Here is a 27,041-nt window from a genome sequence, read left to right on the forward strand (position 1 = left end):
CTGTATTGCAAGAACTTTGCTGGCTAATAATGGCCGTGTGTTCCAGTAGTGGATTGCCCTAATAAATAATACTGTCTCCCATGAAAAACACCTCTAACGTGTTCGCCAAGCTGAATCTAAGTTTGAATGGTTCTGGCAGGGGTGGTTGCATTCTAAAGATGTAGCCATGTTGATCTTTGCTGCGATGTTGCATGCTGCATGTTGTGCCAGGCTACAACTATTTGCAGCTGGCGATTGATCTATCAAGTCCTAATGTGGCTGCGAATAGCTATAGCTTGGCGCGCCATGCAGTACGCCGCATCGCAGCAATGATGAACATGGCTACATCTGTAAATATGCCAACATCACTGTAGGTTCCTTATGAACTGTTTACAATATAATGTTTGGTTATGTCTTTTCAGAGAGTTAACTAGATCCTGGGTATTGCATTGCAGAATCTTCCTCAACTGCCTACTCTGAATGTATAGTCTCATAATTTCTGCATAGTCTGTAATTCGCTCACTTAATGTCTCTAATGTTACCTAACATAACTGTAACAAATATGTATTCCCAGTTTCTTATGGTGTAACATGGGACATTGTACACTGACTATATACTACGGTGTCGTCTTTGTTTTTCTGTATGTACTATTAAACTTAATAAAAAGTATTCAATTTAAAAAAAGACAAAAAACATTGGTGCCCTTTACTGGTAGTAAATTGTTTTATCACAGTCAAGGTCACACAACTGAGTTAATATTGATTTTTTTATACTAGAAAAAACATAGTAATTCAATGTAAAAATCTTCTGTACAAGATTGTTATATGGATGCCTGCAACCTAGCTTACTGTGCAAAACAGTTATTAACTCTCCCTGTTGGTACAGCAAATGCAGAATATTCTTTTTACAAAGGTGAAGAAAGTTTTCAACATAAACATTATTTTGCATAACAACTCCTGTCTGATACATAGAAATGTCTCATACATAAAAAATTATACATAAAAAGACCAAATGCTGAAATTTTGGTTTTGAGACAGTTTGTAAATATTGTACATAAATCTTCCGGTGTTAGTTCCCAGCTACCATTCCACATCTAGGTAACTCCATCCCTTATTATGTCACTGAGGTTTGGTGTAAGCCATGGCGACAGCACAGAGCAGCACACACCCTGCACCTGAGCGGAAATGCCACTATACAGTACATTGTTCTGGAAAAGCAGCAAAGAAATCAGTAGCCTCAGATAGTGAAGTCTGGTCTTTGTACATGCTACAAATAGAGCTGCTGCATAGATAGCAGAAAGCTGCACTTGAAAGGCAAGTGAAATCTGGTATGGAATGGTGGGCACCAGCTGGCACTGGCATTCTAGCACAGAAGCAAGGGCATGTGGTAACACACAGGTACAGAGAAGGATGATGAAATTAGTGGTTGACCGCACTTGGGAGGGGACCCAAGCATTACAACTCTGAATATACTGCATCAATTAAGATAATTAAAACAAAGATGCAACCAGTTTTCAGGGATTTAAGCTTCAGAAAATTATCCAATTTAAACAAGTAACAGGGCTGCAGAGACTTGGGGCAGGGCTGAATACTGGGTGGGTGGGGGGGTGTATACCTTTTTATGGTGTGCAGCAAGGTGGATACGCCTCCCCTCCACTCTCTGGCAACCATAGAGGCCCCGATAATCTGTACTGCCCCCCACCTTCTCTCTTCCCCATCTATCAGCACCATTGGTAACAGTAATGGAAAAATAGTGAAAGCAAAGTGTTGCAAAGTAATTTCCTTATATCCATTTTAGAGACCTATATTAAGAATCAAACTGGTAACATGTGCTTGCTTTAGCCTGAGCTAATTAACATCACTACACTGTAGCCTTGGCCTAGTTAGCATTTGAACAGACAATCCCAGCACATGGCCAGCTCAGTTAACTGATACAGCTTTCACACACTTCCTGTGGATCACACACCCCCATAGCTGGAACGCAGGTAAAATATACCTACTTGAAAACAGAGCTCACTCTCTCTCTGACTCCCACACTGGCACACACACAGCTACAGAGCTCTCTCAGAACCATGGACTTTGATACACCTGGGAAGCTTGGAGGCTTTTCTCCTGGATGGCTAAGTATCATACTCTCTATATCGCATAGATAAATGGCATGGAATAGCTAAATATATGGTAGTTGTGAAACGTTTGGCATAGAATAGTTACTTTGGAAATACATTTGACTTTAAGGTTAATGGTACTTGTGCAATTATGTGATCTGTAATGGTAATTGGAACATTAGACAATCTGTAGCATGGCAATCCTGGTATGGTGATTTATAACAGATTGTAGTGATTTTATATAGTGTATCTTGCTGAAACATAGAAGTCGACACATACTTCCTTTTGTTACTGTGGTCATGTGCTTGTAGCAATGGCATGCTGGTATTTGTGATTACTTGGTGATCTGGTCTTGTGATGGCTCATATAACATGGACAGCATGCAATGTTGGTCTTGGAAGGCTGGAATAAGTTAGCATAAAGGAGGATGTGTTTGTCTCCAAGATACTGACCGGAGTTGGTATATAACTACTGGCTACATTATATAGCATAGCCAGCATACAATATGCTCTGGTTATTGAGATACTGTGTTGGCTTGGAATTGTAAAATCAGCACATATGCATTATGTTGTAGCTTATACATTCTGGAATAGGGTGGTCTTCAGTATGCCGGCGGTCGGGCTCCCGGCGACCAGCATACCGGCGCCGGGAGCCCGACAGCCGGCATACCGACACTTATTCTCCCTCGTGGGGGTCCACGACCCCCCTGGAGGGAGAATAAAATAGTGTGGCGCGCATAGCGCGCCACCGTGCCCGTAGCGTGGCGAGCCCGCAAGGGGCTCATTTGCGCTCGCCACACTGTCGGTAAGCCGGCGGTCGGCCTCCCGGCGCCGGTATGCTGGTCGCCGGGAGCCCGACCGCCGGTATATCGTAGTGAGCCCCTGGAATATAGTGGAGTCTTTCAGATATGTAGTTTATAAAATGGTTTCTGCTATGTGACTTTATGGCCTAGCAAAGAATACCATGTGTTTGAACCTGCAAACCTAAAATGGCTGCTGGCATTCCCTTTTGAACCATGTGTTACAGACTTTGGAATCATGGGAGTTTTCCCAAAATGGAGTCTAGCTTCTGTCCCATGAGGTCTGTGGACCATGCAGTCACATGCAGCCCCTCCTCCGCATACACATACACACACAAACACCAATCCCCTTAGATGTCTCTTCAAATAGATATTTTTCAAATATCTATCAATAAATCTAGGGTTTCATTTTACGCAATCTGTGATTTAGCCGAGTGTTTTGAGTGATATCTCCCCAGTAATACACACACACACACACACACACACACACACACACACACACACACACACACACCTTTCTCACTCTTCTTTCATCCTGTTTCTTTCTTATATAGTTTGAACCTGTGAAACTATTATATGGTGACTTGCATTGTATTTGAACAATACTGTTTAATGATAAAAGTGAATTCTATGAGTAGCAATGGTTTGTTGAAATACATTCTTATGATTTACATTCTATATGACTGACGTGCATTCTTCCATGAACAGAATATTCCTAATGATTTAAAGATATATATGTCTAGATGCAACCTCTGCGGGTTTGCTATTAAAAGGTACACAATTAGTGATTAATGATTATTATAAATCACTAAAAGATTAAAATTATACATTTGCTTCAAAGATATGAAATATAGTAATATAATACAAACAACAGGGACAGACAGAGAAAAGGAAAAGGGGATAGAAGAGAATAAAATATACCCCTTATCACAAAGTATATTTAGTTACTATGGTTAACTTTACATATCATATTGTTAACACACTTCCATTTTACAAGCATGTACTGATATACACTCACCTGTAACTTTCTCTGACACACTTCTCTGCAGCCACATAATCATTCCTATGAAGATATACTAACACATGGGCAATGGTTTTCTAAATAAAGTGATAAAAGTACATTACCAATCAAAGAGTTATTTTATACTATATCAGCAAGTCAGGATATTGCTAACTAAGAAATATTTTCACAGTGTAACTTTATGGAAAACCAGCCAATCACATCCCATCACATTTATTGTAAGCTCTCATCTGAAACATACAGGCACTGCATAAATAAATCTGTAGGTCCATGACAAATGGCTTGTCTGATGGTGCAGTGAGCTACACACACTTCTATGGCAAGGAATTACTAGCACTCAGCAAGCTGCATGCTATGGGAATTGTTTCCTTCATTTGGGTGGAAACTCAATTTAATTTTTAAAGGCAATCCAGATTTATACAAACTGGGATACTAAGCAAAACAAGGGCTCATAAAAAAAAAGGGTGATAACAGAACATATTGATCACATTTTCTTAAAGTCTGTTAAAAAAAAAAAAAAAAAAAAGGAGATTTATGGTAAGACTTACCATGGTTAAATCTCTTTCTGCGAGGTACACTGGATTCCACAGGGAATAACATTGGGGTGTAGAGTTGGATCTTGATCCGAGGCACCAACAGGTTAAAAGTTTTGACTGTTCCTAGGATGCATTGCGCCGTCTCCTCTATAACCCCGTCTCCGTACACAGGAGATCAGTTTTGTTAACCAGTCCAATGCAGTAGGCAGATAAAGAGACAGTAGATGGTAGTCACATAGAACCACGTTCTCACGACAGGAGAAGGGACCAGCGGCTAACGCCACACAAACCCAAAGAAGCTAAGTGCATCAGGGTGGGCGCCCTGTGGAATCCAGTGTACCTTGCAGAAAGAGATTTAACCATGGTAAGTCTTAACATAAATCTTCTTTTCTGCAGCGGGGTACACCGAGATTCCACAGGGAATAACATCGGAGATGTCCTAAAGCAGTTCCTCATGGGAGGGGATGCCCTGTAGCGGGCACAAGAACCCGGCATCCAAAGGAAGTATTCTGAGAGGCGGAAGTATAAAAGGCATAGAACCTTATGAACGTTTTCACAGAGGACCACGTAGCCGCCTTGCACAATTGTTCAGCGGACGCGTCACGGCGGGCTGCCCAAGAAGGTCCAACAGACAGAGTAGAATGGGCCTTGATAGCAGCAGGAGCTGGGAGACCAGCCTGCGCATAAACTTGTGCAATCACCATTCTAATCCATCTGGCCAAGGTTTCCTGGTTTACAGGCCAGTCACTTTTGTGAAAACCAAACAGTATGAAGAGGGAATCTGACATCCTGATAGAGGCAGTCCTCTCCACATATATACGGAGAGCCCGTACCAAATCCAAAGACTCTTTGGAGGACAAACCAGAAGAGATAAAGGCTGGAACCACAATCTCTTGGTTAAGGTGGAAAGATGACACCACCTTAGGCAAATAACCAGGGCGAGTTCGAAGAACTGCCTGGTCACTGTGAAATATCAGAAAGGGTGGACGACAGGACAAGGCGCTTAGGTTCGACACCTTCCTAGCAGAGGCAATAGCCAAGAGAAACAGGACCTTAAGCGCAAGCCATTTCAGGTCCACAGACTCAAGAGGTTCAAATGGAGACCCTTGCAGGGCGTTAAGAACAACAGACACATCCCATGGAGCCACAGGAGGGACACAGGGAGGTTGTATCCGCAAAACACCCTGAGGTATGAATGTCAGGAATAGACGCAATCTTCCTCTGAAACCACACAGACAAGGAAGAAATATGAACTTTGAGGGAGGCCATACGAAGGCCTAAGTCCAGGCCTTGTTGCAGAAAAGCCAGAAGCCATGAAGTTCTGAACTTATAGACATCGTAGTTCTTAGCAGCACACCAGGTGAAGTAAGAGTTCCAGACCCTGTAGTAAATCCGAGCCAAAGCTGGTTTACGGGCCTTCAGCATAGTTTGGATGACCGCCTCAGAGAATCCTTTGGCCCTCAGGACTGATGCTTCAAGAGCCATGCCGTCAAAGCCAGGTCTGGGTAGACACAGGGGCCCTGAACGAGGAGGACTGGGTGTTGAGGAAGTAGAGGACATTCCATCGATAGACCCTACAGGTCTGAGAACCAATGCCATCTGGGCCACGCTGGAGCGACCAGAAGCAGGACTCCTTCTTGCTTAAACTTCTACAGTACCCTGGGCAGGAGAGACACCGGAGGGAACACATACGGAAGCTGAAATTTCCATGGAATTGCTAGTGCGTCCATGAATGCTGCTTGTGGATCCCTTCTCCTTGATCCAAAGACCGGAACCTTGTGATGGAGTCGAGACGCCATCATGTCTACATCTGGTAGGCCCCACTTGTCCACTAGGAGTTGATAGACCTCCGGATGAAGGCTCCATTCTCCGGCGTGTACGTCTTGATGACTGAGGAAATCTGCTTCCCAGTTGAGGACACCCGGAATGAACACTGCCGATATTGCTGGCAGATGGTATTCCGCCCAACGAAGAATTCTTGACACTTCCATCATTGCAGTGCAGCTTCGAGTGCCGCCTTGATGATTTATGTAAGTCATCATGGTTGCGTTGTCTGATTGTACTTGAACAGGCCTGTTCCTTATCATAGGCAGGGCTAGCGTCAATGCATTGAACACTGCCCGCAGTTCCAGAATGTTGATGGGGAGGAGAGACTCCTCCCTGGTCCAGCGACCCTGAAGAGAATGTTGCTCGAACACCACGCCCCAGCCCCTCAGACTGGCATCCGTAGTCAAGAGGACCCAGTGAGGAATCCAGAAGGGACGGCCCCTGCTCAACTGATGATACTGGAGCCACCAGGCTAGAGATAAGCGGACCTCCGGAGTCAGGAATATAATTTGAGACCTGATCCGCCGATGTAGTCTGTCCCACTTGGAGGGGATTATCCGTTGGAGAGGACGAGAATGGAATTGAGCATACTCCACCATGTCGAAAGACGACACCATCAGGCCTAGTACTTGCATCGCCGAGTGAAGGGACACTCTTGGGCGAGAGAGGATGTATCTGATCCTGTCCTAAAGACAGAAACAGCCTCTGGCTGTGTGTATCCAGTAGAGTCCCCAGGTGCGCCATGCGCCGCGCAGGGACCAGGGAGAACTTTTTCAAATTGATCAGCCACCCGTGGGCTGTGAGGAATTGCACCGTCAGCTAGAGGTGACTCAGGAGGACATCTTGGGAGCTTGCCAGAATCAGCAGGTTGTCCAGATATGGCAGGATCATTTCCTGTTGGCAGAGATGAGCTGTCATCACGGCCATGACCTTGGTGAAAATCCGAGGGGCCGTGGTTAGTCCAAACGGCAGATCCCTGAATTGATAATGGATGTTGCCAATAGCAAACCACAGATATTGTGAAATGGCAACAGGTATATGCAGGTAATTTCCTGTATATCCAGGGATACCATGTAGTCCCCAGCTTCCATGGCCAGTACAATGGGGCGCAGTGTTTCCATACGGAACTTGGAAACTCTCACAAATTTGTTCAGTGACTTGAGGTTGAGAATAGGCCAGAAAGACCCACTGGGTTTCAGGACTAGAAACAGGGTCGAGTAGTAGCCCCTTCTTTTTGAGAGATAGGCACCGGCACCACCACTCCTTTCTCCAGGAGGTATTGTACAACCAAGTGTACAGCATGCGCCTTCAACGGGTCCAATGGGATTACCTTTGTGCAGAATTGGCAAGGGGGACGTATCTTGAAGGAGACCGCGTACCTGTGAGAGACAACTTCCTGCACCCACGCGTCTGAATTGGTCCTTAACCAGACCTGGGTGAACTGCAGAAGTCGGCCTCCCACCCTGGGGTCCCCCAGGGGGAGGCCCGTCCCGTCATGCTGCAGGCTTGTCCTGTTTGGAAGCAGGCTGGCGGGCAGCCCAGGATTGTTTAGATTTGGGCTTACTGGTCTTGGAAGCACGAGGCTGTCTCGAGTACACCTGACCCTTCGATTTACCTGAAGTCCAAAAGGAATGAAAAGTAGTACTTTTGGCTTTCAGAGCAGGAGTAGTAGTATTAGGAAGGCACGCAGTCTTCGCAGAGGCTAAGTCATTACGATCTTGTTTAGATCTTCTCCAAAAAGGATGTCTCCCTTAAAAGGGAGCACCTCCAGAGTCTTATTGGAATCCAGGTCCACCTTCCAGGACCGCAACCAGAGAATACGGCGAGCCAAAATAGACGTAGTGGCCGCTTTGGACGCCATGATGCCCGCCTCAGAGGACGCCTCTTGAATATAGTGGGAGGCGGTGGTAATGTGAGACAGACACTGTCTGGCAATGTCATAAATATCCGAAGGTAGCGCATCATCCAATACCTGGAACCATGCTTCGATACCTTTTGCGGACCAGGAGGCCGCAATAGTCGGTCTATGTATCGCCCCATTTAGGGAAAAAATACACTTCAGGCATCCCTCCACACGCTTATCTGTCGGTTCCTTCAAGGAGGTCACAGTGGTGACATGCAGAGAAGAGGACACCACAATCCGTGCGACATGAGAGTCTACCGGAGGTGGAGTTTCCCACTTGGTACTCAACTCCGTAGGGATAGGATAGCGAGCTAGCATCTTCTTAGAGAGGGAGAATTTCTTCCCTGGTGAAGCCCATGCCTCCTGACGTATGTCAATTAAACTGTCAGAGTGAGGAAAAACAACTTTAACCACCTTCTGACGCTTGAATTTATCAGGCTTCTTTGACACAGTAGTGGGATCTTCATCATCAATATGGGGAACCATTTTGATAGCTCCCACTAAGTCAGGGACATCAACCTGAGTTACATGCTCCCCGTCAGAGGCCGCAGAGTCAGAGTCAGTCGGATCAGTATAAGCCCCATCCTCATCCGAAGTATCCGAAACATGAGTGGATTGGGAGGAGGAAACCACACGCTTGCAGTGACCCTTGAGCCCAGAGGCTGAGGTGTAGGCTTCTGTTTAACCAAAGATTTATTCAAAATCTGTATCTGGGCAGACAGAGTGTCCACCCAAAGCGGATTTGCTACAGGGACAATTTGTGGCTGTAATGGCACAGGTAGTCCCACAGGGGGCATAAGACGTGTTACCAACGTATTTAACATACAGGAGAAGGCAGCCCAGGTTGGCGCTTGATTGGCCACAGGAGCTACAGGTGTAGTGGGAGAGGTATGGGACCCAGCACCCACATCCCCAGTAGCAGTTTTACCCTGGTAAATACGTGGGATCAGAACTGACTGAGGCAGGAGCGTCCACGGAATTCCCGCCATGTGGGGCAGACATTATGAGGAATGTAGCCGTGGGGCACACAGCACAATATAGCAAGACAATAAGAATACTGTATACCAGTCTCCTGATTTATGTGCTAATAAAAGCAGGACACAAACAGGGAATCAAGTCGGTATGGGGTGACTGAAATACATTATATACGACATGTAGAATACTCAAGTGACTGTAAAAGCACGGCGCTGTGACAGGCGGCTTTACAGGGGAGACATCAGCCCAGCAATCCCGTTGAGAGCAGCCCTTGCTATAGAAATGGCGCCAGATCTCTGCAGGGAGTGAGGGAGAAAGTGAAAGGTGCTCCAGGGCGGGAAGACCTGCGGAAGATGGCGCCTGGAACTGGGAAGAGGGGCTACAGGTCAGCGCATTATGCCCTCATGCTGGACTTCACCACCAGTACTTATGGAGCCTTTATCAAACAGCTTTTCAAGAAAACCAACCTGCGCTCCAGCTACCCTGGTGGATATAGAGGGGTCCCTGAGTCGTACAGTGTCCACGCCAGCAGCGCGGTCCGTCTCCTCGAGACTGCGCGGGATCGCGATTTAGCCCGGCGGGTCACACCTGGGAGACCCTCTTACCTCCTCCCCGTGTCCTGCAGCCATGTGCCAGAATACCGGTACCTCTCCGCTGTAAGTACCTGGAAACCAGGCCGCGGGAGTATACAGCGCCATAGTGGGGAGGTGATGGAACTGCAGCACAGTATGTCCCCTGGACATAAAAAGTGCTGCGGCACATGAAGTATCTTCAATAAAACTTTATTCTTTTCTTCAGGGCTGCCAAACTCAGCCCCCCCCTTCCCCACCCTGTTAGTGACCTGCTATGCAGGCACTAACTTTAAAACAGAGATCCTGTGCACGGAGGCGGGGTAATGGAGGAGGCGGTACGGTACGGTACATCCTAGGAACAGTCAAAGCTTTTAGCCTGTTGGTGCATCAGATCAAGATTCAACTCTACACCCCAATGTTATTCCCTGTGGAATCCCAGTGTACCCCGCTGCAGAAATGTACCTAAGAAATAACAAAAATAATTCACAGACCGAAGGAAAGAATAAAGATTTAAATACCACACACAGTGGAGAAAAGACTTATGGTGTGTACACACAGTGAGATTTTTTCTTTCGATTTTGACTATATAGTCAAAATCGCAAGAAAAGTTAGTGCAAATCGCAAGGTGTTATGCCGCTTGCGATCCTTATTCGATCCCGATGCGCAGTCCAGCCAGGTCGGTATCGCAAGAAAAGATAGACTGTGCAGGCAAGTCAATCCTTGCTAGATCGGTGTACTATCTAGTTCATCTCACATGTCAATGACATCTCACATAAGCACACATAGTCCATATCTCAAGAAAAGTTAGTCAAAATCTGTGCTATCTGGGCTCCGGGGAGTTCAAGGGAAATCGCAAAGTGAAAATCGGGCATAGCAAGGATCTCACCGAGTGTACACACCATTACTCCAAAATGGTGTCAATAATAAATCATGCAAAATTCCCATTTTATTAGACCAATATCTGAACACTGATGGGATTAAAACCAAATCAGATAATGACTTCATGGTCTATTCACGAAACAGTGAAAAGTGTGGAGAAGTGAGCCAGTGGAGAAGTTGCCCGTGGCAACCAATCAGCATTGATGTAAAATTTGTAATTTGTATACTATACAATGGTATGGAGCAGCTGATTGGTTGCCTTGGGCAACTTCTCCACATGCTCACTGCTTCATCAATAGACTCCCTAGTGCTTCAAGCTGCATAGAAACAAATAAACTAATTTGTGCAATAATCATAAATTATTATACTGACAAACATGATGTATAGTCCAGAAGTCAGTGGACTCATTATCCCAGGGTAAACAATCATAAAAGAACCACCACAAATGGGCAGAAACAAATTGGTAACGTCACTAACACCCATTTAAAAGAAAGCTCATCGGCAGGGAAACAATAGACACGTGGACACTTGCAGGTATTGACATTTTCTGAAAAAAAAACAACAGAAATATAGAGTATTATCAATTCGAATGTTCCAATGACTATGGGGGGTATTTATCTAAGCTTTGATAAAGACCCCCATAAGTCAGAAATGTTTGCAATCGCTGTACTGCATAAGTGGCTACAAAAAGTGTTCACATGAAAAAACATTGCTTTCCAAAGCCCATAGTGCTGAGCACTGTATAAGTGGCTGGTGTAGCGTGATACACTATACAGTGCCATACCTTATAGTAAGTGGGATAATTCTCAATCTCTTTGTACATATTCTTTTCTTTCTGAATAGATACGACAGCTTCATCTAGTCTAAAAACAAAGGAAAGTGTCACATACGGTTTCATATATCATTCATATTCCCTGCACAGATACAGTATGATAAAAAAGTTTCATGGAAAGATTGTGAGCAGACAATGATAAAGACAGGCATCTGGATGCAGTTGCTAGATACTATGTGCCAGCAAGAGACAGTAATACCACATGACAGGCTGCAAATAGCACAGAGGAACTGTTGTGTACTTGAATTACTTTATAATAATTGCATATATATTGTACATACAAGAAAAGCAAAATGGACAGGATTACTTATTTTGACTAGGACAAAAATCACTTTCATTTACTTTCTCTATCGTCCTAGTGGATGCTGGGGTTCCTGAAAGGACCATGGGGATTAGCGGCTCCGCAGGAGACAGGGCACAAAAGTAAAGCTTTCCGATCAGGTGGTGTGCACTGGCTCCTCCCCCTATGACCCTCCTCCAGACTCCAGTTAGATTTTTGTGCCCGGCCGAGAAGGGTGCAATTCTAGGTGGCTCTCCTAAAGAGCTGCTTAGAGAAAGTTTAGCTTAGGTTTTTTATTTTACAGTGAGTCCTGCTGGCAACAGGATCACTGCAACGAGGGACAGAGGGGAGAAGAAGTGAACTCACCTGCGTGCAGGATGGATTGGCTTCTTGGCTACTGGACATCAGCTCCAGAGGGACGATCACAGGTACAGCCTGGATGGTCACCGGAGCCGCGCCGCCGGCCCCCTTGCAGATGCTGAAGTAAGAAGAGGTCCAGAATCGGCGGCTGAAGACCCTTGCAGTCTTCTAAAGGTAGCGCACAGCACTGCAGCTGTGCGCCATTTTCCTCTCAGCACACTTCACACGCAGTCACTGAGGGTGCAGGGCGCTGGGGGGGGGGGCGCCCTGGGAGGCAAATGTAAACCTATATACTGGCTAAAAATACCTCACATATAGCCCCCAGAGGCTATATGGAGATATTTAACCCCTGCCAAACTTCACTAAAGAGCGGGAGACGAGCCCGCCGGAAAAGGGGCGGGGCCTATCTCCTCAGCACACAGCGCCATTTTCTCTCACAGAAAGGCTGGAGAGAAGGCTCCCAGGCTCTCCCCTGCACTGCACTACAGAAACAGGGTTTAAACAGAGAGGGGGGGCACTAATTGGCGATATAAATATATATATAAAGATGCTATTAGGGAGAAACACTTATATAAGGTTGTCCCTATGTAATTATAGCGTTTTTTTGGTGTGTGCTGGCAAACTCTCCCTCTGTCTCTCCAAAGGGCTAGTGGGTCCTGTCCTCTGTCAGAGCATTCCAGGTGTGTGTGCTGTGTGTCGGTACGTGTGTGTCGACATGTATGAGGACGATGTTGGAGGAGGCGGAGAAATTGCCTGTAAGGGTGATGTCACTCTCTAGGGAGTCGACACCGGAATGGATGGCTTATTTAGGGAATTACGTGAGAATGTCAACACGCTGCAAGGTCGGTTGACGACATGAGACGGCCGACAAACAATTAGTACCGGTCCAGGCGTCTCAGAAACACCGTCAGGGGTTTTTAAAAAAACGCCCATTTACCTCAGTCGGTCGACACAGACACAGACACGGACACTGAATCCAGTGTCGACGGTGAATAAACAAACGTATTCCTCATTAGGGCCACACGTTAAGGGCAATGAAGGAGGTGTTACATATTTCTGATACTACAAGTACCACAAAAGATGGGTATTATGTGGAAGTGAAAAAACTACCTGTAGTTTTTCCTGAATCAGATAAAATAAAATGAAGTGTGTGATGATGCGTGGGTTTACCCCGATAGCAAATATTGGCGTTATACCCTTTCCCGCCAGAAGTTAGGGCGCGTTGGGAAACACCCCTTAGGGTGGATAAGGCGCTCACACGCTTATCAAGTGGCGTTACCGTCTCCAGATACGGCCGCCCTCAAGGAGCCAGCTGATAGGCAGCTGGAAAAATATCCTAAAAAGTATATACACACATACGGTGGTTATACTGCGACCAGCGATCGCCATCAGCCTGGAGATGCAGTGCTGGGTTGGCTTGGTCGAATTCCCTGACTAAAAATATTTTATTGATATAGAGCATTTAATAGGATGCATTCTATATATATACTGTATGCGAGATGCACAGAGGGATATTTGCACTCTGGCATCAAGATAAGTGCGTTGTCCATATCTCCCAGAAGATGTCATGGACACGACAGTGGTCAGGTGATACAGATCCCATACGGCACATGGAAGTATTGCCGTATAAAGGGAAGGAGTTATTTGGGGTCGGTCCATCGGACCTGGGGGCCACGGCTACAGCTGGGAAATCCAACCTTTTTACCCCAAGTTACATCTCAGCAGAAAAAGACACTGTCTTTTCAGCCTCAATCCTTCCGTTCCCATGTGGGCAAGCGGGCAAAAGGCCAGTCATATCTGCCCAGACATAGAGGAAAGGGAAGTAGACTGCAGCAGGCAGCCCCTTCCCAGGAAAAGAAGCCCTCCACCAGTGGGGGGGTAGTCTCAAGAGTCTCAGCGCGCAGTGGGATCACTCGCAAGTTGACCCCTAGATCGTACAAGTATTATCCCAGGGGTACAGATTGGAGAGTCGAGACATTTTTTCCTCGCAGGTTCCTGAAGCCTGCTTTACCAACGGCTCCCTCCGACAGGGAGGCAGTATTGGAAAAAAATTCACAAGCTGTATTTCCAGCAGGTGATAATCAAAGTACCCCTCCTACAACAAGGAAAAGGGTATTAGTCTTCCACACTATATTGTGGTACTGAAGCCAGAAGGCTTGGTGAGACATAGTCTAAATCTGAAATCTTTGAACACTTACATAAAAAGGTTCAAATCAAGATGGAGTCACTCAAAGCAGTGATAGAGAACCGGAAAAAAGGGGACTATATGGTGTCCCTGGACATCAAGGATTACCTCCATGTCCAAATTTGCCCTTCTCAACAAGGGTACCTCTGGTTCGTGATACAGAACTGTCAATATCAGTTTCAGACGCTGCCGTTGAATTATCCACGGCACCCCGGGCCTTTACCAAGGTAATGGCCGAAAAGATGATTCTTAAAAGAAGAAAGGCATCTTAATTATCCCTTACTTGGACGATATCCTGAAAGGGGCAAGTTTCCAGAGAACAGTTGGAGGTCGGAAAAGAACTATCTAAAGTAGTTCTACGACAGCACGAGTGGATTCTAAATATTCCAAAAATCGCAGCTGTTTTCCGATGATACGTCTGCTGTTCCTAGGAATGATTCTGGGCATAGTCCAGAAAGAGGTATTTCTCCTGGAGGGGAAAGCCAGGGAGTTATCCGACCTAGTCAGAAACCTCCTAAAACCAGGCCAAGTATCAGTGCATCAATGCACAGGAGTCCTGGGAAAAATGGTGGCTTCTTACGAAGCGATTCCATTCGGCAGATCTCACGCAAAAACTTTTCAGGGGGATTTGCTGGACGAATGGTCCGGATCGCATCTTCAGATGCATCAGCGGATAACCCTGTCTCCAAGGACAAGGGTGTCTCTTCTGTGGGGGCTGCAGAGTGCTCATCTTCTAGAGGACAGCACATTCAGCATTCAGGACTGTGTTCTGGTGACCACGGATGCCAGCCTGAGAGGCTGGGGAACAGTCACACAGGGAAGAAATTTCCAAGGAAGTGTGGTCAAGTCTGGAGATTTCTCTCCACATGAATACACTGGAGCTAAGGGCAATGTACGATGCTCTGAGCCTAGGAAGAACTCTGCTTCAAAGTCAACCGGTGCTGATCCAGTAGGACATCATCATGGCAGTCGCCCACGTAAACAGACGGGGCGGCACAAGAAGCAGGAGGGCAATGACAGCAAGGATTCTTCGCTGGGCGAAAGATCATGTGATAACACTGTCAGCAGTGTTCATTCCGGGAGTGGACAACTAGGAAGATTTCCTCAGCATGAATGAATTCCACCCGGAAAAGTGGGAACTTCATCTGGAAGTTTCCACATGTTTGTAAACCATTGGGAAAGACCAAAGGTGGTTATGATGGCGTCTCACATGAAGCGCCAGGTCTAGAGACCCTCAGGCAATAGCTGGGACGCTCTGGTAACACCGTGGGTGTACCAGTCGGTGTATGTGTTCCCTCCTCTGCCTTTCATACCCAGTGTATGGAGAATGATAGGAAGGAGAGGAGTAAGAACTATACTCGTGGCTCCGGTTTGGCCAAGAAGAACTTGGTACCCGGAACTTCAAGAGATACTAGAAAGGATCTTGATTCAGCAAGAATCATGTCTGTTCCATGACTTACCGCAGCTGCGTTGACGCCAGGGCGGGTGAACGCCGGATCCTAAGGGAAAAAGGCATTCCGGAAGAGGTCATCCCTACCCTGGTCAGAACCAGGAAGGAGGTGACCGCACAACATTATCACCGCTTAGGTGAAAATATGTTCCATGGTGTGAGGCCAGGAAGGCTCCACGGAAGAATTTCAACTAGGTTAATTCCTACATTTCCTGCAAACAGGAGTGTATATGGGTCTCAAATTGGGGTCCATTAAGGTTCAAATTTCGACCGGTCGATTTTCTTCCAGAAAGAAATTGGCTTCAGTTCCTGAAGTCCAGAAGTTGTTAAGGGAGTACTGCATATACAACCCCCTTTTGATGTCTCCAGTGGCACTGGGCGATCTCAACGTAGTTTGGGATTCCTAAAATCACATTGGTTTAAACAACTCAAATCTGTGGATTTGATATATCTCACATGGAAAGTGACCATGCTGTTGGTCCTGGCCTCGGCCAGGCGAGTGTCAGAATTGGCGGCTTTATCTCATAAAGCCATATCTGATTGTCCATTCGGACAGAGCAAAGCTGTGGACTCGTCCCCAGTTTCTCCCTAAGGTGGTGTCAACGTTTCACCTGAACCAGCTTATTGTGGTACCTGCGGCTACTAGGGACTTGGAGGACTCCAAGTTGCTGGATGTTGTCAGGGCCTTGAAAATATAGTTTCCAGGTCGGCTGGAGTCAGGAAATCTGACTTGCTGTTTATCCTGTGTGCACCCAACAAGCTGGGTGCTCCTGCTTCTAAGCAGACTATTGCTCGTTGGATTTGTAGTACAATTCAGCTTGCACATTCTGTGGCAGGCTTGCCACAGCAAAAAATATGTAAATGCCCATTCCACAAGGAAGGTGGGCTCATCTTGGGCGGCTGCCCGAGGGGTCTCGGCATTACAACTCTGCCGAGCAGCTACGTGGTCAGGGGAGAACACGTTTGTAAAATTCTACAAATTTGATACCCTGGCAAAAGAGGACCTGGAGTTCTCTCATTCGGTGCTGCAGAGTCATCCGCACTCTCCCGCCCGTTTGGGAGCTTTGGTATAATCCCCATGGTCCTTTCAGGAACCCCAGCATCCACTAGGACGATAGAGAAAATAAGAATTTACTTACCGATAATTCTATTTCTCGGAGTCCGTAGTGGATGCTGGGCGCCCATCCCAAGTGCGGATTATCTGCAATACTTGTACATAGTTATTGCTAACTAAATCGGGTTAGTGTTATTGTGAGCCATCTTTTCAGAGGCTCCCCTGTTATCATACTGTTCACTGGGTTCAGATCACAGGTTGTACAGTGTGATTGGTGTGGCTGGTATGAGTCTTACCCGGGATTCAAAATTCCTCCCTTATTGTGTACGCTCGTCCGGGCACAGTATCTAACTGGAGTCTGGAGGAGGGTCATAGGGGGAGGAGCCAGTGCACACCACCTGATCGGAAAGCTTTACTTTTGTGCCCCGTCTCCTGCGGAGCCGCTAATCCCCATGGTCCTTTCAGGAACCCCAGCATCCACTACGGACTCCGAGAAATAGAATTATCGGTAAGTAAATTCTTATTATTTCAGTTATATTACAGGTTGAGTCTTCCTTATCCAAAATGCTTGGGACCAGAGGTATTTTGGATATGGGATTTTTCCGTATTTTGGAATAATTGCATACCATAATGAGATATCATGGTGAAGGGACCTAAATCTAAGCACAGAATGCATTTATGTTTCATATACAACTTATACACACAGCCTGAAGGTCATTTTAGCCAATATTTTTTATAACTTTGTGCATTAAACAAAGTGTGTGTACATTTACACAATTCATTTATGTTTCATATACACCTTATACACACAGCCTGAAGGTCATTTAATACAATATTTTTAATAACTTTGTGTATTAAACAAAGTTTGCGTACATTGAGCCATCAAAAAACAAAGGTTTCACTATCTCACTCTCACTCAAAAAAGTCTGTATTTCGGAATATTCCGTATTTCGGAATATTTGGATATGGGATACTCAACCTGTACCTCGATGGGTGCCGACATGATTACATTATACATACCTCTGCTCTGATAATGGCGCATACACCCTGAACAGGTCAAACAAAGGGACATGCTGTTACAGTGTTTTTATGAGGTTTTCCTTTAAGGCTTTGGGGTATATGCAATTCACGGCGAATCGCGGCAATTTTTCGCCGTTTTTTAATTCGACTTAATTCGACAGGTGAATTCCGGAAGGTGGCTGCCGGAATTCACCATATTCAATGAAAAACGGATTCGCCAGAACCGCGGGCGAAAAATCGGGCGATTTGGCGGATTTTGCCGCGATTTTAAAAAACGGGAAAAAACGGGAAAAAACCCGAAAAAAAAAATGGCGTGGGGTCCCCCCTCCAAAGCATAACCAGCCTCGGGCTCTTCGAGCTGGTCCTGGTTCTAAAAATGCGGGGAAAAATTGGGCAGGGATCCCCCGTATTTTTAAAACCAGCACCGGGCTCTGCGCCTGGTGCTGGTGCCAAAAATACGGGGGACAAAAAGAGTAGGGGTCCCCCGTATTTTTAACACCAGCATCGGGCTCCACTAGCTGGACAGATAATGCCACAGCCGGGGGTCACTTTTATGCCGTGCCCTGCGGCCGTGGCATTAAATATCCAACTAGTCACCCCTGGCCGGGGTACCCTGGGGGAGTGGGGACCCCTTCAATCAAGGGGTCCCCCCCCCCCAGCCACCCAAGGGCCAGGGGTGAAGCCCGAGGCTGTCCCCCCCCATCCAATGGGCTGCGGATGGGGGGGCTGATAGCCTTTTGTGATAATGAAAAGAATATTGTTTTTTCCAGCAGTACTACAAGTCCCAGCAAGCCTCCCCCGCAAGCTGGTACTTGGGAGAACCACAAGTACCAGCATGCGGGAGAAAAACGGGACCGCTGGTACCTGTAGTACTACTGGAAAAAAAATACCCAAATAAAAACAGTACACAGACACCTTGATAGTAAAACTGTAGTACACACTACCGACACACACATACTTACCTATGTTGACACGCCGACTGCCACGGTCTCCGACGATCCGAGGGTACCTGTGAAAAAATTATACTCACCTTCCAGCGTCCAGAGGTACATCCACGTCCAGAGTATAATCCACGTACTTGTTAAAAAAACAAACCGCAAATACCCGCTCCATACCGGACTGAAAGGGGTCCCATGCTGACACATCAGACCCCTTTCTCCCGAATGCCGGGACATCACGTGACTCCTGTCACTGAAGTCCCTTCAGCCAATCAGGAAGCGCTACTTCCGTGGCGCTCACCTGATTGGCTGTGCGCTGTCTGTGTTGTGACAGCGCATCGCAAAGCCGCTCCATTAGTTTCAATGGTGGGAACTTAGCGGCTAGCCGGGGGGTTACCCGCGGTCAGCCGCTGACCGGCGGGTGACCTCACCGCTAGCCGCTAAGTTCCCACCAATGAATAAAATGGACGGGGCTGTGCGATGCGCTGTCTGAGTTCAGACAGCGCACAGCCAATCAGGTGAGCGCAACGAAGTTGCGCTTCCTGATTGGCTTTAGAGACCTTTGTGTGACAGCTGTCACTGACAGGTCTCATTCGTGGAAAGGGGTCTCATGTGTCAGCATGGGACCCCTTTCAGTCCGGCGGCCCGTGTGTTCGTTTTCTTTTTTTGCCAAGTACGTGGATGTATCTCTGGACCATGGCTGAGGTGAGTATATTGATCTTTTATTTTCAGGTATCCGTGGATTCTACATGGAGAAGAGGACCGATGTCGGCGTGTGAACATAGGTAAGTATGTGTGTGTCGACGTATGAAATAAAGTTTTACTGTCACGGTGTGTGTGTCCTGTTTTTATTTGGGTATTTTTTCCCCAGTAGTACTACAGGTACCAGCGGGCCCGTTTTTCTCCCGCATGCTGGTACTTGTGGTTCTCCAAGTACCAGCTTGCGGGGGAGGCTTGCTGGGACTTGTAGTACTGCTGGAAAAAACAATATTCTTTTCATTATCACAAAAGGCTATCAGCCCCCCCATCCGCAGCCCATTGGATGGGGGGGACAGCCTCGGGCTTCACCCCTGGCCCTTGGGTGGCTGGGGGGGGGGACCCCTTGATTGAAGGGGTCCCCACTCCCCCAGGGTACCCCGGCCAGGGGTGACTAGTTGGATATTTAATGCCACGGCCGCAGGGCACGGCATAAAAGTGACCCCCGGCTGTGGCATTATCTGTCCAGCTAGTGGAGCCCGATGCTGGTGTGAAAAATACGGGGGACCCCTGCTCGTTTTGTCCCCCGTATTTTTTGCACCAGCACCAGGCGCAGAGCCCGGTGCTGGTTTTAAAAATACGGGGGATCCCCTGTCAATTTTTCCCCCGCATTTTTAGAACCAGGACCAGCTCGAAGAGCCCGAGGCTGGTTATGCTTTGGAGGGGGGACCCCACGCCATTTTTTTAAAGGATTTTACCGTTCCAGCAATAAAAAAATAAATAAAAAAAAATAATATTTTAAAAAATATATAAATAATATTTGTGCCTCCAAAAAAAAAAAAAAAAAAGTACCTAATCCCTTCTAATATAAATAGATATGCTATTCCTAAAAAAAAAAACACCAAAAAAAACATGTTTAAAATTTTTTTTTATTGTTTTCACCCTCCAAAGTGTGGCGGATTGAAAATGACGAATTTGCTGTCTAAAAGCACTGCTGTCGATTTTCCAAACTTGAATTGAATATGCTTTGGTCGAATTGCAGCACTTGTATCATTGCAGAAAAGTCGAATTTGCAAAAATTCGAATTTCAAAAAGTCGAATTTTGAAAGTCCGTTTTTTGGTCGGAAAGCACTGAATTGCATAGGCGAATTTTTTTTTGGGGCGAAAATGACCCGAAATTCGACAATTTCAGGAATTCGACCGCAATTGCATATACCCCTTTATGTTTATACTAGTGATCTAGCTTATTGCTGGGGTCTTGATGCCATTCATATAAAATATGAACATTATAAATGTATCTTTTGATTACAACGAAAGAATTTTCTGCTATCGTGTGGAATTCATTTATATGTTGCAAATGTAAGCAATTCTTTTTCCAACAGGAAAAACCCCATTTGATACTCCTTTACTCCCTTTGAATATTACAGCACAAATGAATTGTTTCCAATTTACCATAGAAGAATTTTGTTTTTCAATGATCTGTAGAGTTGTAAAAGAACCAAATGTATCAGTAGAGTAGAATTAGAAATGTTTTGTAGTAGTTTTTTTGAATTGTGATGTACAGTAACCAAGGAATCTTACATTATCAACTAGACTATCAACTAGATTATCAACTAGATTTACATTACAACATAGACTATGTATAGAGGTTTGCTCAGTAGCTCTTTTTTTTTTTCCAGATTCTGTCTCTCACAGTTGAGGTGTACCTATGATGGAAATTACAGACCTCTCTCACCTTTTTAAGTGGGTCAACTTGCACAATCGGTGGCTGTCCAAATACTTTTTTGCCCCACTGTATGTATATGTATGTATATATATATATATATATATATATAAAAAATAATTTTTTTTTTAAAAAATATTAATGTGCTATGGGCCACGATCTAACGGATGCAGAGTTTTCTGTCCAGAAAAAAACAGTTGGACAAGCTCGGAAATTATAATGTAAGACTTTTTCCCGGAACTTGGCCAATGTAATGGTGTGCGTCTTTTCACAATGCAAATCAGATCAGACTTCTCAAGGGATATATATATATATATATATATATATATTATATATATATATATATATATATATATGGATATATATATATATATATATATATATATATATATATATATATAGATATATAGATATATAGGTATGTATATATATATTTTTTTTTTTTTCAGACCAACCGGAAAGCATCTATTAGTATAACAGTTGCACAGGGTGATAGAAAATCACCCATTGTCACCAAAAAGTCTCATAATTGAAGCAACCCACACCCTATATAAACCTCAGTCCTCTAATTTTACAAATGTTTATTTGTTGTCACTGTGCTGTAATTGTGTACTTGTAATTGTTTTTTAACATTGATGAATACAACTCGCCCCCCAAAAAACAGCTCTATTTACAGTATGTCCAACTTTGTAGAACTGTGTGTGAGAAATTCAAACTCGGACTTCATTACATCGGCTGAGTTGTATGTTTAACATGGGGAAAATATCTGGATCCGACTTTTTACCGGTCGCTCTCTTTAAGAGTAGAAAGCATCAGACTTTGCATGTACTCTGACACTATTACATTGGCCAGGTTTGCAAAATGTCCGACTTTTGCGGAAAAATTGGACATTTGTCAAACTTGGCTCTCATTACATCCTGGCCAAGGTGTTCTTGTAGTCCCTTGATGGCTAACCTTGACACTCCAGGTGTTGTTGAACTACACATTCCAGCATGCCCTGCATCAGTTTTAGCATGGCCAAATAACAAAACTGTAGCAGGGCATGCTGGGATATGTAGTTCAACAACAGCTGGAGTGTCAAGGTTAGCCATCACTGTATGTAGTCTGTTCTCAAGCTTTAACTGATCCAGTAGCTTCTGGTTTCTTTAGCAGTCAGCAACCGTTCAAATGCAAGTCCCAACTTTTAGTACAACATAAAGAATGGGTAAAAGGCCAAATCAGACTAATATTTAGAAACACTGTACACAATATTAAAGCGGAATGGTTGTTAGGTACTAGTATGCTATTATTTGCTATATTATATAATTACTTTTTGACGTAGAATAAGTCTATAGTTTCGTTCCAGTACTGGTCCCTCAGTGAAAATCAGTGTTTCCCAAAATAGTGTACACCAGACTTCCTTCAATAATTTCATAAAAGCTAGCAAAAATATAATAACTGAGTTGAAAAAATAGTAGTCCAAAAAAGTCCACTGAAATAGCGTTCAAGGGCAGATAACGCAATAGCGGGCGGTGCATGCATCCTCCACTTTGTGGTGTAATCAGCACAAGCGGTAAAATTAGTATAACTCGGGACCGCCACGGGATAACACATACCGCAAGTTGTCATTCATTTAATCTACGTGAGATCTAGCGATATCTGTAATATTATTTGTGAGAAAACTTGATTAGGTGTGTGAAAAAAATTGTAAAATAGTTGAAAACGTTGGAAAAAATTTCCAAAATGTCTTAATATCTTAATTTAAGGAAGGTTCAAGCGAACCGCAAACAAGAAGAAAGAATGAATCAAAAGGAATCTAACAGGACCACAACGTCCGAGGCGGAGCGTAATAGAGCTTATAGACAAGAAAGCCGAGACGGCCAACCACGTACGTCTACTGCTCCGGTCGAGCCTTAGTAGTTAGATACAGAAAATAATGAAGTAGAAACACGTACATCAACTTGACTTTCGTGAGAAACATCAGCGTCGATCTCATGCCATATATGAGCTACTACTGGTACCATCGTCAACAAGACTATTCTAAGCCTAGAATAAGTAAGCCATTTTCTCAAAACACATTACGGTCTGCACAAGATTTCTGTAAACATGCCCAAAAGACCTGCGGTCGTGGCTCCGTCACACAGCCTCCTGCTTGTTTTTGTGCCATATGAACTACATATTTTGCAAAATATGTTTTCTCCTCAGGAACAGTTTGGATGAGCCAATTATCATAGACTTTCTATGGTCAATAGTTAATGGTATTAACCCTTCTGTAAAACCAAATAGTATGTGTTTATGTCACACAAAGAATGTATTATTTCTTATATAGTCTTCACCATGTTTGCTAGTTTCTCTTTGTACTCCCACAAATACTGTAAGTATGATCGCTGTATAGGCTACATTTACTCAACAGGTTTGGCCCTGAAATTGAAAGATTCGGTAATATAAATTTCAATACTGTACATGGTGCGTTTTACATTTAAAATTAGTGCTACTTTAAATTTTGTGAAAAAGCTTACGCTTTTTTGAACGCTCAATTTTGATGCTACTATATAGTTACCTCATTAGCAAATATATTGTGCTACTAGTTTGATCAAATGGATATTTTATTTTTCCAATTTTCAATACTTCTCATAACACTGGGTGCTGGATTTGCTCCATCCTGCAAAGTGGGATGTATGGGTCAGTACCTTGTGGCCATGCGCAATAGGTAGTCTTTTTCTGAGAGATGACAGGAGGGTGCTGGAAGTTTCCTAGATGACCTTTACAAAAGCAAGCAAATGAATATAATCCATATAAAATAGGACTGTACCGTCGTGCTCTCACTAGAAGTCTTGATGCCTTTCCTTGAAGTTCCACAGCTTGACGTAAACGATCTTCATTCTAAAATATTGGGAGACAAAAAAATAAAATCACACAACCATTCCCGAGTAGCCAGTTACGCACAAATTCCTGGGATAAGCTACCTCTGCCACTTCAGCCATTACCAAATATTGCTAGAGATTTAAAAGATAAGCAGATCCAAAGCTATCACATGGGGAAAATGCTATGCAAATATGTCAAAAAGAAGGGTTTTACTTACATGAACATTCAGTATAATTATTAAATGCTAAGTTTTATGTAAATAACATTTTGGTAAAGGTGTTCTTTCAAAATCGCATTACCACCTCAGTTTCCTGAGAGAGAGATGAGAGACACGAGACCAAACAATGCAGAAGAGCTGAAGGCCGCTATTGAAGCATCCTGGTCTTCCATAACACCTCAGCAGTGTCACACGCTGATAGAATCCATGCCATGCCGCACTGAGGCAGTAATTCATGCAAAAGGGGCCCAAACCAAGTACTGAGTACATATGCATGATCATACTTTTCAGAGGGCCGACATTTCTGTATTTAAAATCCTTTTTTATTGATTTTATGTAATATTCTAATTTTCTGAGATTTTGGATTTGGGGTTTTCTTAAGCTGTAAGCCACAATCATCAAAATTATAACAAATAAAGGCATGAATATCTTACTTTGCATGTAATGAGTCTATATAATATGTTAGTTTCACCTTTTAAGTTTAATTACTGAAAATAGGATTTCTCATACGTCCTAGAGGATGCTGGGGACCACATCAAGACCATGGGGTATAGGCGGTTCCGCAGGAGCCATGGGCTCTCTTAAGACTTTTCAATGGGTGTGAAATGGCTCCTCCCCCTGTGCCCCTCCTCCAGACCTCAGTTTTAGAAATGTGCCCAGGCAGACTGGATGCACTCTGAGGAGCTCTACTGAGTTTCTCTGGAAAAGACTTATGTTAGGTTTTTTTATTTTCAGGGAGATCTGCTGGCAACAGACTTCCTGCTTCGTGGGACTGAGGGGGCAGAAGCAGAACCAACTTCCTAAAGAGTTTCATGGCTCTGCTTCTGGCAGACAGGACACCATTAGCTCCTGAAGGGTACTGAACGCTAGCCGGGTCTAGATGCTCACTCCCACAGCGCGCCGTCACCCCCCTCGCAGAGCCAGAAGTCAGAAGACAGGCGAGTATAAGAAGAATGAACTATCAAGTAAGTGACGGCTGAGGTCCGGCGTGGCTGGCGGGAGCGCAGGGTGCCATTGCTGCCCACACACACCGGCACTGCAGGGTGCAGGGAGGCACCCTGGGCAGCAAATATACACCTCAAAACTGGCTAAAAGGGGGCATAAGGTGTTGCTGGCACAGCCCTACCCCAGCCAGTATAAACATTACATTGATTACTGAGTGTAAGGACGCGCCATTGAGGGGGCGGAGCTTCTTCCTCAGGCAGCCAGCACACTGCTCAGCGCCATTTTCTCTCTCCTCAGACTGCAGAGAACACGCTGGTCCTCTCCTCCACTTCTGACAAGTACAGGGTGTTATTTGGGGGGGCACAAGGCGTTGTGGTGCATTTTATAGTGTTATTATCTGTATAAAAGCGCTATTGGGCTGTGGGCATTCGGTGTTCACACTCATTACATACTGGCGCTGGGTTTGTGAACTGGCTGCTCCTATACTGTGTCCTTTCTGACAGATTTTACTGTGGGTCTGTCCCCAAATAAGTCCTAGTGTGTCTGTGAGTTTTCTGTACACATGTCTGAGGCAGGGAGTTCCTCCCCGGAGGAAACCATGTTAGGGACACAGAGTTGTAATGTGGTGGCGCTGCCGGCACACGAAGAGCCTGCATGGGTGAAAGAGATATGTGACAGTATGCATCTAATTAACCAAAGATTAGATAAGTCTGAATCTAAGGCTGCATGCTGGAGAAAATCTGTGGAAGATGTGATTTTTCAGGATGGCTGTTATTCCTTATGCAGGCGGCCCCTCTGGGTCACCTAAGAGACCATTTGCGAATGTTGTAAACACTGATACCGACACTGATTCTTGTGTCGACGATAGTGACTCCAGAGAGATAGATCATAAATTATACAAAGTATACAATATATGATTGTGGCTATAAGGGACGTGTTGGAGGTTACAGAAACCACTCCTGTACCTCAGGAGAAGGCTTATTTATGTAAGGAAAAGAAATCCAAAGTCACGTTCCCTCCTTCACACAAACTAAATGCTCTCTTTGAAGGAATGTGGGTGAATCCTGATAAGAAATTTCGTATTCCCCAAAGGATTCAGATAGCTTACCCTTTCCCGGCTGAGGACAGGAAAAAATGGGAGTCAGCACCTGTGTTAGACAGTGCACTTTCCAGGTTGACAAAGAAGGTAATTCTCCCTGCACCTGGCACGGCTTCACTTAAGAAGCCGGCAGACCGTAAAATGGAAACGACGTTGAAATCCATTTATGTTGCCAATGGTACTACTGCCTGCGCGTGGGTGAGTCGCGCTATTGAAAAATGGTCAGAAAGCGTGTCATCAGAAATTGACACGATTGATAAAGATGAGATACTCCTTAAGTTAGGGAATATCAAGGACGCTGCCGCCTACATGCTGGAAGCAATGAAGGATATTGGACTCTTGAGTTCACAAACCGCTACCATGGCAGTATCGGCTAGGCGGGCGGTGTGGATTCGTCAGTGGAATGCGGATGCAGATTCCATAAGAAACATGGAGGCTCTCCCATATAAAGGTGAGGCCTTATTTGGCGATGTCCTGGATGCGTTAGTCTCGGCGGCTACCGCAGGTAAGCCAACATTTTTGCCCTCTGCGCCTGCACCGGCAAAAAAGACCTATCACCCGCAAATGCAGTCCTTTCGGCCCAATAAATACAAAAAGACGAGGTAGGGGAAGGGGAAAAGGAAAAAAAGTCTGCAGCGGCTTCAGGTTCCCAAGAGCAGAAGTCTACCACTACTTCTGCCAAATCCTCAGCATGATGCTGGAGCTCCCTTGCAGGAGGCCGCTCGGGTGGGGGCACGTCTCAAAATGTTCAGCCAAGGTTGGATTCTGTCTGGCCTGGATCCCTGGGTGTTGCAAATAGTATC

General features: G+C 45.0%; 1 protein-coding gene across 1 annotated transcript in view; it reads right to left on the reverse strand.

Annotated features, from left to right (window-relative positions):
- The window catches only part of NAPG (NSF attachment protein gamma), a 121,407-nt gene that overhangs the window by 2,290 nt on the left and 92,076 nt on the right, over nt 1-27,041 (reverse strand). Inside the window, exons 8-10 of the mRNA XM_063923455.1 lie at nt 23,925-23,995; nt 11,380-11,458; nt 3,901-3,980 (exon numbers count right to left, since the gene is read on the reverse strand). Coding sequence (XP_063779525.1) covers nt 3,901-3,980; nt 11,380-11,458; nt 23,925-23,995 — 230 coding nt within the window. The remainder of the gene's footprint in view (nt 1-3,900; nt 3,981-11,379; nt 11,459-23,924; nt 23,996-27,041) is intronic.

The sequence above is a fragment of the Pseudophryne corroboree genome, chromosome 5 (assembly GCF_028390025.1).
Source record: "Pseudophryne corroboree isolate aPseCor3 chromosome 5, aPseCor3.hap2, whole genome shotgun sequence".
NCBI classification, from domain to species: domain Eukaryota; kingdom Metazoa; phylum Chordata; class Amphibia; order Anura; family Myobatrachidae; genus Pseudophryne; species Pseudophryne corroboree.